This window comes from Daldinia caldariorum (assembly GCF_022478825.1).
Source record: "Daldinia caldariorum strain CBS 122874 unplaced genomic scaffold F4812scaffold_2, whole genome shotgun sequence".
Lineage (NCBI taxonomy): Eukaryota > Fungi > Ascomycota > Sordariomycetes > Xylariales > Hypoxylaceae > Daldinia > Daldinia caldariorum.
In genome coordinates, this window is record NW_025953038.1 from 681,211 (window position 1) to 693,325 (window position 12,115).

Sequence of the window (12,115 nt, forward strand, 5' to 3'; positions counted from 1 at the left end):
AGCCTTCTAGATCTCAATTAAGAAATATTGAACTTACACAGGACCAAGATCCATCTTACGCCGAATTTCCGAATCCAAGTTGCTCACCCCCTCTACCCCCCTTCAAATTCACCATCTCACTTGGGACTTGGGGCCGCCACAATTGTTGCAAATCAGCATCTGCAGCAAAGTGGGCCATGCCAGTCCAGTTCCGAGCTTTACATATGGGAACTGTATGTCTGCATGGTCGAAAAAAAAAAGCAAGTCGATGATAGCCAACGTTTGTGTAACACATTCTTCATCCCAAGTTACCACTTCCATTATCACCGAGTAAGGGGGTTCCAAGGATCCAAGAGCTTATATACCATCGTCGATATAAGTATAGCTTAAACGAAACCTCTTCGAGACCGCCGGCAAATTTCCCTGGCACGCACAATTCCACCGACCATCGTACTCTATCATATTTGATAGGTGATTATTTCGTCTCGTAAAATAAAAGCGATAATCGAGGGCAGGGTTTTAGTCGCTGTCCCGCCTTTTTTTTCATTAGTTGTATCCCCCTAGTTCGCCCTAACATCGTCAACGACGACCAATCACACCAAACCGCCTCCCCAACCCCTTCAATTGCTCACCAAGCAACATGTCTGGGGGAAGATCCGGCTATGGATCTTACGCGGGAAGCTCCCAATATGACGACACGTTCTCAGCTGGTGGATCAGTGCGTAGCTATTGCACGACAGCTACTCGGTATACAGCTGTCGAAAACCCTCAGAACACGCTTCAGGACCTGGCCCCGATGCGTCTACCCTGCGAGTTTATCGGGCTTGGCTGCAACGAAACTTTCAGCTTCAACGAAGTCGATGCTTGGACCGAGCATGTGATCACTGACCACCTTGGAAACAAGTTGCCTTCCATAGTTGCGTGCTGGTTCTGCGATACATGGCGTTTTGATTGCAACACGCCTAATATTGGGGGCGACCAACGCTATAATTTCGATCTGAGGATGAACCATATCTACGAGCACTTCTTAGATGGTAAATCAGTCCATGATATACGCCCCGACTTCTATATGATTGAACACCTGGGCAAAAATGGGCTGGTCGCGACGACTACCTACCATTACCTCAAGAGATGGAACGACGTTCCGTGCCCTATTGAAGAGATGAGGCATATCCAGCGACGTGACTTTGTGCCGCCGGAGAGGCAAGAACGGCAGCGACGCTCAGAGATGGTCTTCGTAGACAATGATAAGGAAGAAAGGCGACGGAAGAAAGAGAAAGCACACAAAGGGAAGGGAAATCGAGACAAACCGAGTCATCGTTCGAAGTAATGAAGTGAGGAGGGAGACATGGGGGGTTATTAGCGTGGCGGGCATGTCCCCAAAATGGTCCGCGAACCACCACCGCTATTGCCTGCGGACGACCGACCCGATATGCAGCATACACCCACATCTTAACCTTGTTGAGATCCCAGCTCTTCGGTTTCGATGCCAGCTTAGATCTGGCCGAATTTTATGTTTCGATTTTCTTTTCCCCATGTTATTTCCCTGCTATGGTCTCTTATTTTGATTTTCTTCCTACACTTAACAAGCGACAGCCCTACCCCTAGAAGGGGGGACGGGTCTTCTGATATCTTATATACGCTATACGTGGCGGACGAATGCGAGATCGGTAGCCTCCTTTCACTGCATGATGCATGAGGGATCGGCAAGGCAGGATCGCGCATTGCTTCCAGCCTTACGGCCCCCAGGTTGCCTTGTCTAAATTATGCTTGCGTCGTCCCGATGCAACACAAGGCACCATATGCAAGGAGGCTTGGTCGGAAGGTTCCGAAGCTTGGCCAACCCCAGAGCCGAGCCTCGCGTCTAGGACATGCACCTCGCATACCACATACACCGTTTAGCTAGTGCGGACAGGCGGACGGCGCGCTGTTTGTACACGTACTTGAACAGCTATGGGGATACCGGGGTGGAAACGTATTCTCTCTCTCTCTCTCTCTTTTTTTTTTGTTTGGTGGAAGCGACTTATTCTCGTCTAACGATGTCACGAATTTTTGACACCTAAGGTGAACAGGGAGGCCATTGCGCTATTTTGTAAGCCAGAGGCGTTTTGAATATGTTTCAAATGAACTGGAAACTGGATGGATATATGAAAGAGACGAGTAATGACTCTCATGATGATCACAACTATGATATGATACCTTGGAGGGATGGATGTCGTCGAAATAAGGTTGACAATGAGGATGCAAACAAGGGGGAGGGGGCGGAGGGACAAATATACCACTCGGAATTTTCTTTAGGGTTTTCTTTTATTATTTTTCTTATTAATGATTATAATGAAAATCTCTTTCTGTTTTGCTCATCTCACCGCAACTTTGCCGTGCCTTGAGTGAATTTTGCGTATGCTCGTGGTGGCGTAGCGGGAGCTTCGCCTCGCTGCCCCCATCACTTGACCGCCCAGTTAAAAATTTCCTAACCAACCAGTAGCTCACTCGTCTACTTTCCATCGGCGAATCTAAGACGAGACGTAGAAATTTTTTATACAGTATATATTGGGAAGAAGAAAAGAAGAGACGGAGAGAGGAAACGTAAATATCTTGTTCCGCGTCATGATGGTAGAGGTACTTATGCATTGGTATAGAACTATCGTATACATAGTACTCAGGGTGGCAGGCGGCGTCGCACGTCCGGAACAATCATTCGCTTTCGACGGAGCCAGATGTTATATTCCTCAGGTACATAGCTCTATTATCAAAGGGACTTTCAGACTTATATATATATATTCACTCTGACTTCCCTTCTACCCGTCGCTTTTCGTGTATTACCCCCCCATATATACCTACCTACCTAGCCTACATATCTAAAGCTCAGCTTGGGAGAGTAGGTTAGGTTAGGTAGGTAGGTAGTTAACCCAGCCCCCCCTCCTGCACCAATTATAGTAGAAGACTAGAACTAGGACATGCCTTCAAGGACAACGTCCATTGTCGATCAAGAAAAAAAAACAGGACAACCAACTGTTTTTTTTTCGGGTTGGAAGAAGCAGTAAGCGGTATATACATCGTCTACTGTCCATACTGCTTACCTACCTAGCCTTAGGAGGTACCTACCTAAGGTATAGATGGATCTTAACAACTGCGGAATTCACATAAACTTATGCGATTTGCGTCGTAGGTAGGTACGCAAAAGTCCAAGTAGACAAAAACTCACCTAACCAACCAACCAACCAACCATTCATCATCCACTTACCTTAGGTAGGTATCTGCAACGGAAAGTAAAAACCAGACCAGACCAGGGCAGGGCAGGGCATGCGGTCGCTTCGCTGACTGCATCGACCCAGGACAATCAAGGACAAGGCAACCGTTTATTACCCAATCCGATAGTCTGATAGGGTATCGGTGGTCGTTGGTTGGTGGGTTCTATTGTTGCCTGATTTTTTTTTTTTATTTAAAAAACCCTCTTTTTTTAATCTCTCTCTTTCTCTCTCTCCTCGTTACGCCCGGCTTGTTAGGACATCGTCTATTCGAGATTGTCCTACGTGCGTTGTGATTCGTCGAATCCCCAATCCCGCTCTTTCTAGGACAATGCCCCTCTTATTCTCTCATATAAGTCGGGCCTAGTGAAAAAAAAAAAAAAGGACCAGACAGATGCATAACAATAAGCAGTAAAGAATCCGTTTCATGCATTGCTGGCTGGTTGGTTAGTCGCTGATTTAGATATGTAGGTAGTTACCTAGGTACCTATCTTACACGTCCCTTGTTCTGAGCTTACGACGTCTCTTCCTACTGTAGGCTAGGAGATAGCTACGGACTCTTCCAATAATACATACATACATACATCACATGGCCCCCTAGGTTAGGTACCTAGTCAATATAAACCCGCGTGTCCACTAGCTAACCTATTGTACAGACATCTTAGTATACTGTACACAGTACATGTATAACATAATCGAGTAAACACAAGACCCAACACGGCACGCCAACGATATATAACAAGTATACCAGGTACCCAACGGCACATACGACCGACTAGTTCACACGCCTCCCACAACCTCCCACACCATCGGAAGCAGTGTAACCTCGGCTCGACCCGAAGCGCCCCCTTTAAACTCAAATGGGGGTCCTACTATGTTTAGGTAGGTTAGGTATGTATGTATGTACCAGTGTCCAGCTCTCGCTCTCCCCTTTCCTCTTCCCTCCCCTGACGTAACAAGCATATCCTTCGTTTTCGGTTCAAGTTATATATATCCAATCCAAAAGTTCATCTACCTATCTACCAATCAATGAATCAATTCCTACTCTTCGCTCGCTCGCTCGCTTGCTTTCTTTCCAATGCAATTCTGCGCTCCGAAGAGCCAAGAGCTATCAACGCCGTTATGAATACCTAACCTAACCTAGGTTAGGTACTTAAGATAGGTAGGTAGGTAGCGCAAACAAGCAGCGCCGCGAAATCAGTGAAACTCGGCCTCGACGCGCCCGTACCTAACCCCGTCGACCTTCAGTTCGAACCCGAGCCCCGCGCTGTCGACGATCATCTCGAGGGTGAAGTCGAGGTTGTCGAACTCGACGCCGCGCGTGGTCGTGAGCCGCGTGAACAGGCTGTGCGGCACCGCGCTCAGGTCCGTCGTCAGCGTGCACACGTGCACCAGCTGGTCCCGCGAGTACGCCGCCGGCGGCTCGTCCGCCTCGCACGCGATCAGGTCGTCCGTCACCACCAGCGACTGCCCCGGCCGGAAGTTGCGCGTGTAGTGGAAGGCGATCGGCGACAGCGGGGATATCGCTTCGCCCTGTAATAGGTAAGGTTAGGTTAGAGAATTATGATTATTTTCAAAGTGATGAATGATATATTCGTAATAAAGAAAGTTGAAGTACCAAAGAAAGGTCGAAAGAAAGGGGGAAATAGGGGGGAGGGAGGCGGGGAGATATCCGACCCTGGTCGACGACTTACCTTTGCGATATGCCATTGCATCCGGTCGCTGACCATCCACCGTTCCCACAACGGACTCCAATACCTCTCGCTCACGTCGTGTTTATCTTTGTCGTAAACGGTCGCGTAGGATGTTCCGTAGTGCATGCGGGCTTTCCTGCTAATAACCATATTCCCTTCGAGCCCGCGTAGTACGGCTCCGCGAACCACCGCTGTCCACGCATACACGGGCTGCATCACTTCGATATTGCCATTCCCTTCGTATGCTAGGCTGGTCGTGGCGTGTGTTGGTCGTTCTGTGTAAGGAGGGGGTGCCGTGCTTGTAAAATGCGACTTGAGGCGTCGGTAGAGGTAGTCGCTCTGGCCGAAGCCACCGACTAATATGATGCCCGAAACGATGCCTCCCTTGCCGCGGATAACGTCTACTTGACCTTGGACGAGGTCGCAGACTTCCTTTACCACAGGCTCGAAGATTTCTTTAATCTCTTCGGCCGTTAAAACGAGGAAACCCGAGTCTACTCGTGCTTCTTCATCGTCAGGCAGACCTGGGAATCTACGGAGCATGTGTGAGTGATTATCCTTGAAGAGTAAAATGTGGGAATATATTAGGGGCGGATGAGACGTACGGAACGTTGACCTCTTGATACTCGTCTTCGTTGAAATTCCTCTTGACGAACTCCTCGAAGTACCGAAGGCCCATCTGCCAAGTCTTGGCCTTCTTTAATTTCATCTCCTCGAACTGGCTATGGCCGAGCCGTCCTCGGACGTGTTCCTCAAATCTGTAGTTTAGAAATGCGCTTCCACAGAGACCGCCGGTTCCGACAGCTGACTCTTCAACTCTTAGAGGCTTTAGTGATATGATTTTATATGCGATTAAACTGTACAAGTTAGATATGGTTTCTGTGAGTGTTGAAGGGTCATAAAAGCACTAACTCCACTGTCCCACCACCCGCATCGCACACGATGAAATTGTCTCCCACGTTGAGATGGTTGGGCTGGATGGCTTTCAGAGTGTAGACAGCAGCAGCTTCCGGCTCGCTGACCATCTGAATCTCCGATTTGACGCCCATCCCAGCCCTTTCAGCAGCTTGTAACGTTGTATTTTTCGCCGCGTCAGACCATACGGCCGGGCAGGTGAGTACGAAGTCCACATTCGTCGACGCCATAAACGACTCTCCGTACCGCCGGGTTAAGGTGCTCATCGTGTGCTTATAGATCTCAGTCAGATAATCGCTAACGGCGTCGACGACCGTTTTATTGTACTTCTTCAGCAGCGTGGCGGTCTCCTGCGGGCTGACGTAGAACGGCAGCTTCTGGGACCGGTCGAGGAACAGCTTGATGCATCTTAACCTCGACTCCTCGGGCTTAAACTGGAATCCCCATTTTACGTTGGGACTTGTCCCCGCCGGCGCGTTGGGCGGGAAGTCGTATGAGATCTCAGTGGGAACTTTGTCAGACGTGATGCCGTTCCCTCCCGGCCACGTCTTGATGATCTCGATATCATCTGGCGTTGAGGTGTATACAGCCGCTACTCTATATCCTAGTTAGTATGCTGTAGCTACATAGATTATCGTTGTCCATGTGTTCAATGTGACATATCTGGGAAACTATATAATCTTAAAAATAAAAGTAGGCTCATGCTATGCCGGACTTCCGAAAGATATGTGAAGAATTGCAATAGTAGAAGCTTTACTCACCCAGAAAATGTGGTACCGAAGTCAACCCCGACAATGAGGCGATCATTTATAGTCAGGAGCTCCCGAGCGGGTTCACGCACCGGACCATTGACAGCTTCTGCTGATGCCGGCGGCGTATAATTAGTGAAGTAGTTTCTACTAGCTTGATTCCTCGGACTCGGGGACGATCGAATTGGTAAATTGAAATTCATTATTGCCGCTCTTTATTATTTTTTTATTGTATTACTTTTTTTCGAGTTTGTCAGCTTCGAGTCACACTCATACGTGTGTATATCAATGGTTCAATATATAGGGCGGCCCCCAATATTTGTGGTTGGTCTTGTCGTCTTGGCGTATACGCCTTATCGGGGGAAAGACTTGCGACAAGGGAGGGAGGTCCGTAAGATGGAATCGACGTTAAAGCTACCTAGGTAGGTATCTGGAACAGCACAAATAGACTGAGGATCAGAAAAGTTAAAATATAAGTACCATGGCAGTAAAGAATAAATTAAAAGGGGGGATTAAAATAGAATATAATCGTAAAGTTGAAGCGTGGAGTCACAGCCGTCGCACAGCCGCTCAAGACTTCTTAGTATGCAACTTGCGGGGGCTGACCTCTCCTAATGTACTAGACAAGACTCGGCATTTAACCAGATCTGTCTAGTATAAAAAAAGAGAGGTATCTTAAGCATTCAATTTCGAGATTATCTTTTTTTTTCTGCTGAAAAAAAAAAAGTCTGTGAGCATTGAAATTTTGAGAACTCTTAAGAGAAGAAAGAGGAGGAGAGAGAAGTTGCCCATAAATACGGAGTTGATTTCTCTTTTATTCTGCTGCCTGAACCGAAGCTACTAACTACATGGATGGCATGCTTTTACATAGGACCTATTCCGAGTTAAAAGGAAACAGGTATTGTACCGATGTATCAGCTTTAGGGCTGCAGAGCTGCAGAGGGGCTGTTCCTGAGTTCCTACACACCAATCAGCTTCCATCCTAGAGCTTGGTAGGTCCATACTAAGTTCGCTAAAGGTAGCATGTAACTTGACATATGCGCGTATACTGCTTTATCACATCTTATTACTTATTAAGAGGTAAGAGGTAAGAGGTAACTAGAAGGTAAAGTAAGTTACGTGGTATTAATCCCAAATATACTAAGTTAGCACCGCGAGGATGATAAAATCTAATGCGTAAGTTAGGTACCTAAGGTAGCCTGAATAGTTACTCCATATAAAGAGAGAGAGGACTCTTTTTGAGAATTGATTGAGAACTAACACTATCGCCCAGTGTTAAGTTATAAATAGTGCTGCATTATATACCTGTCCTCCGGTTGCCGTACCGTATATGACAAACTATCAGGGGTTGCAAACCTCCACACACATCTCTAGAACACAAGTTAAATTCTTCCAGGTCGAACTACCCCCCAAAACACCAGAAATAACATATGCAGATTTTTTTTCTACTTTGTACAGTTGGTGTGGTTGCCGATCCCGTCTGAGGTATGCCCCAGTAATCACAACCACATGTGTCCCTAAATTATCTTATTTTTTCTTTTCTTTTTTTTTCGCCGTCAGATGCAACGAAGTAATCGCGCTTGAGGCCACCCACGTCCAACAAAGGAAATCATCTCTTGCTGGGTCCATGCCCTTTTTGAACCTTGCAAAAAAATCAAATCTATAGTGGGTATTCTCGAATATAAGTAGGGCGAAAACACAAAATGAGCTGGCCTTAACCATAAACCAGCCGCTGGGGGGTATTTGAGATTCGAGATTGTTACATCGCAGGATCGAGCAGGGTCGACTGGCCAAAATGTCCAATCCGGGCTCCAGATCGACGTACGCAAATCGAGCCAAGATGGGAAAGTATGCTAGAAAATGAGTGCTGCAAAATATAATGCCCTAAGACTCCGTCGAACCTGGCAATAAACTCCTGAACACCGTGCCATGAGGAACATGTGAAACAACCAATGCCAATCGAAATGTTTAGAATCTGTTACCAGCAGCCCAGATGCTAGCAGCTGCCGAAGACGCCCACTCGCCTTCTTCGTATGGAGGCGTGGGCCATTTTTGTTGGGCGTCTTGTTCCGAATTCTTATGTTGGTCCAATGGTTTAGGTGCTACCGACTCCTGGCCATCCCCAAAAAGGACAGCATTTCCACTAGCCGACGGCGATGGTGTTGGATACGGATTTGAGAGTCCAACATTACTAACCGATTGCCGAAGGTTGGCTGCTTTCCCCTCCTTTTCGAGTCGTTTCATAGCCTTGTGGGTAGAGTGAAGTGCTTCATCTAACAACTCGTCTTCCTCGTCTAAGGCATCACTTTGTACGCCATAAGTTGCTTGCGCCCTCCTCGTTCGGCTAGAAATTGGTCCAGGAGTGCGAGCAACGCCAATGAGGTTATCAACAGATCTGGGCTGCTGGTGAGGTAAAGAATGGTGCCGCTTCAAGTTTCCGCTCGACGCAGTCATATGAATAGGCGGGGCGGGAGTACTTAATGCGGGATGAGCGTCGCGCAATGTTCGATCCAACGATTCATAATTATCCACCTTCGCCGCAGATCCGTTTTGGTCAATAACCATTGAGGACCTGTTACTAGACCAAGGCCCACAGCCCGCCTGTGCCTCGAGGTCTTCGTACGAAGGCGAAACAGGAGTTTGATGCCTACCGGAGAATCGTCTTGCCCGTTTGCGTAGATGAGAAAAAAAGCTTTCTTTATGTCCGCTTGGAGGGGATGCCAACCCGCTGTTGCCATTCAGAGCCCGCTCGGCTTGTTGTCGGTGCATTTCTGTATAATGGTTTGTACTTGAAGCTACCGAGAGCTGGCGACCAATCTTCTTCGACTTATCGTTTATATTAGCATATAGATCATTATACGAAGGAGTGCGACTTGACGCCTGGGCAGTTACCGCATCAGACAGGGGCGAGATAGGTCGAATCGTAGGCAAAATCGGCATAGGAGCAACATTCGATGGTCCATTAGTCCACGTAGTGCGCTTACTAGCAGCAGGTTTCGGTTTGGCTGAGGGAACTTCCAAGGTTTCGGGTGAGTGAATTGGCGATGGGCGCGGAGCCGCGACGATATCCTTCACGCTGATGGGTGCAGGCGAGTTCTCGGTGGAATCGTTGCGGCCGATTAGCGACTTTCTAAACCATGAAGGTTTCGATGAAGTTGGCGTCCCGGAGGTGGTGTCTTTTCCGCGGCTTATGTCGGATTGCTTCCGACCTAGTATCCTCGACGCCGAGGATTTAGGTCGCAGAGGATCGACTGCATCTTGGAAATATTCGTGAGCCAATGCCTGGGTCGACGTCGGTCGGTTCTTAGGATCCCACATCAAACACCAAGTTACAAACTGGCTGAGAGATGCAGGCCACTGTGGTGACTGTAGTATCGTATCCATTGAGTGCGGTGCCATCTTCGGGAAAGAAAACCCAAGCTTTCCAGCCAATCGTGTTCCTTCTCTCCAGTCTCCTCCACCTACTCGAGCGCCCGCCTTATTGTACCAGTTCCCGGGACTGCCCATAATCTCACAAACCCTCCAAACCTGGTCGACTTCGTTCCCTCCCGGGAAAAGAGGCTTCAAGGTCGCAATCTCGACTGCCATGGCACCGACGGCCCAGATATCTACAGGTGCGGAATATTCGCCGGCTCGTAGTAGTACCTCCGGGGCACGGTACCATCGTGTCGACACATAGGTGGTGTAAGGTAATTTGGAATGCGTCTCTCTCGCCAGACCGAAATCGGCAATCTTTACAGTATATGCCGGAGGCGTGGAAGGCGGCGTCATCAATGCCGAATACCTCCTAAACGAGTTCACCGAGTCTTGATGTCCAGATGTTGTGACGAGAATGTTCTCAGGTTTGATATCTCGATGGAAAAATTGGTGGGCGTGGATATGCTCGAGACCTTGCATGATCTGAAACAAGATGCTTTTCACACTTGCGTTGTCGAGGCACTTGTGATCGCGGGCCTTCATCAGCTGATATAGGTTTCCTTCCATATACTCCATACATATGTGGAGTTTCTTGGTGAATGGGTCGAGAAAGATGTCAAGAGCAGGAACTAAATGACTGTGCGGTGGTAATGTTCTTAAGAAAACAACCTCTCGAAGCTCAAGACACGGCGTGAAGGACTCGAAGGTCTTCTTCATAGTCTTGATAGCAACCTATAGATGTATAGTTAGCCCACCGCCTGACTCGATATACTTATTCACCGAAACATACTACAGTGCCGCGACGAGCCACGCTCGCGCCAGCAGTCCTAACCCTGGCCAGAACCACACTACCAAAGCTTCCATCACCGATTTCCTTTAGAACTTCAAATCGATCCTCTAGGGGTAGCTTGTTCGCTTGAGGTATCGAAGACCCCCGGAGGGAATCATGTGCAACCGTCATATTGACCATTTCCTGCGTTCTTGTTCGATATCGATGGCTAGTTTATTAATAGCTCTTTGCTTTTAACCCTACTGAATGAGAGAGATACGACTACCTCCTCTCGTACAGTCACTATATCCTCTTTAACAGCTCTATTGAAGAGCTATGCTGACGTACGGGTGCATTCAGTTTGGCGGGAACCGTCGATATAGAGCGCAAGCGGTTCGGGTGGTTGTCAAGATAACTACTTGATACGCTGACACTAGACGGTGATGTCCAAAAGAGCCGTCGAAAATCCACCAAGATAGAATAAATAGGATAGATAATATGCAGAGGGTCAAAGACGGGAAATGAGCAGGAAGAGAATGGATTAATAGGATAGTTTGGGATGATTAAAAGAAACAAGGGGGTTGTTAATGAGAACCAATATGCTGGGGGGGCGGGTCAGGCTTGGTCAAAGCTGGCGTAGTAGGGGAGGGTCTTCTGGAAATACTGCTTGCACCGCTCCTTGCTTAGCGTATCAGATGTTGTCGTATTGGGGGGATCCAAGGGAGTGACAGATTGACGATTTTCGTGTATTGAATTTCTTTTTTTTTGCTTTTTTTTTGCTTTTTTTTTATATATAAAAAAAGGAGGGAATGTAAAGGTTTCTGGTCGTTATGATTTATTATTATTTTTCTTCAAGTTCGTCACTTTTTTTTAGTTCTTCGAATACGCTTCTTTGAATTAAAGGACTAAGTGAACCTGATTGCTTCGAAAGCGAAAGCGGACCTAAGGTATTCGTTGCCAGGTAATGAACGAACCAGGAAATAATCTATGAGTGAGAGGAATCAACAGTACAATGAGAGCAGGGGAAAATGGATAGTGAAAACTAGTCGACTGGTTGGTTTTCTTATCGCGCCATATAAACACCTTTCGATATGTGAATATGAGCGAAAAGCTAAACCATTACTTGAGAAGGGAAAAAAAGAGTGTGAGGGAGAAAAAAGAGTGAAAGAGGAGAAAAGATACGGGATCGAATTGGAACGGTCGGATGGGAAGGGATCTCGAATGAGAGTGGACGAATTGATGAATGGATTGATTGACTGAAGTGATTTCAGAGGTGTTTGACAGGACCTTCTCATGCGCTAGACTGGAAACTGGGAAGGGGGAGGGGGTGGGGTTGTTTAGGTA

General features: G+C 47.5%; 3 protein-coding genes across 3 annotated transcripts; 1 reads left to right on the forward strand and 2 right to left on the reverse strand.

Moving 5' to 3' along the window:
- Positions 1-165: 165 nt before the first annotated feature.
- F4812DRAFT_169596 (uncharacterized protein) lies at positions 166-1,391 on the forward strand. The gene has a single exon (XM_047929919.1). It carries the CDS (start codon positions 620-622, stop codon positions 1,307-1,309), a length of 690 nt encoding a protein of 229 aa, XP_047793499.1. The 5' UTR covers positions 166-619; the 3' UTR covers positions 1,310-1,391.
- A 2,916-nt stretch (positions 1,392-4,307) lies between these two features.
- Positions 4,308-6,927, reverse strand: F4812DRAFT_169729 (actin-like ATPase domain-containing protein). The gene is made up of 5 exons (XM_047929921.1): positions 6,598-6,927; positions 5,834-6,433; positions 5,527-5,778; positions 4,922-5,453; positions 4,308-4,760 (listed from the first exon to the last, which is right to left on the reverse strand). The coding sequence occupies exons 1-5, from the start codon at positions 6,786-6,788 to the stop codon at positions 4,425-4,427; spliced, it is 1,911 nt and encodes a 636-aa protein (XP_047793500.1). The 5' UTR covers positions 6,789-6,927; the 3' UTR covers positions 4,308-4,424.
- A 1,626-nt stretch (positions 6,928-8,553) lies between these two features.
- F4812DRAFT_455297 (Pkinase-domain-containing protein) lies at positions 8,554-10,963 on the reverse strand (the record flags this gene model as incomplete). Its single annotated transcript, XM_047936798.1, has 2 exons — positions 8,554-10,734; positions 10,793-10,963. The coding sequence occupies 2 exons, from the start codon at positions 10,961-10,963 to the stop codon at positions 8,554-8,556; spliced, it is 2,352 nt and encodes a 783-aa protein (XP_047793501.1).
- Positions 10,964-12,115: the final 1,152 nt, after the last annotated feature.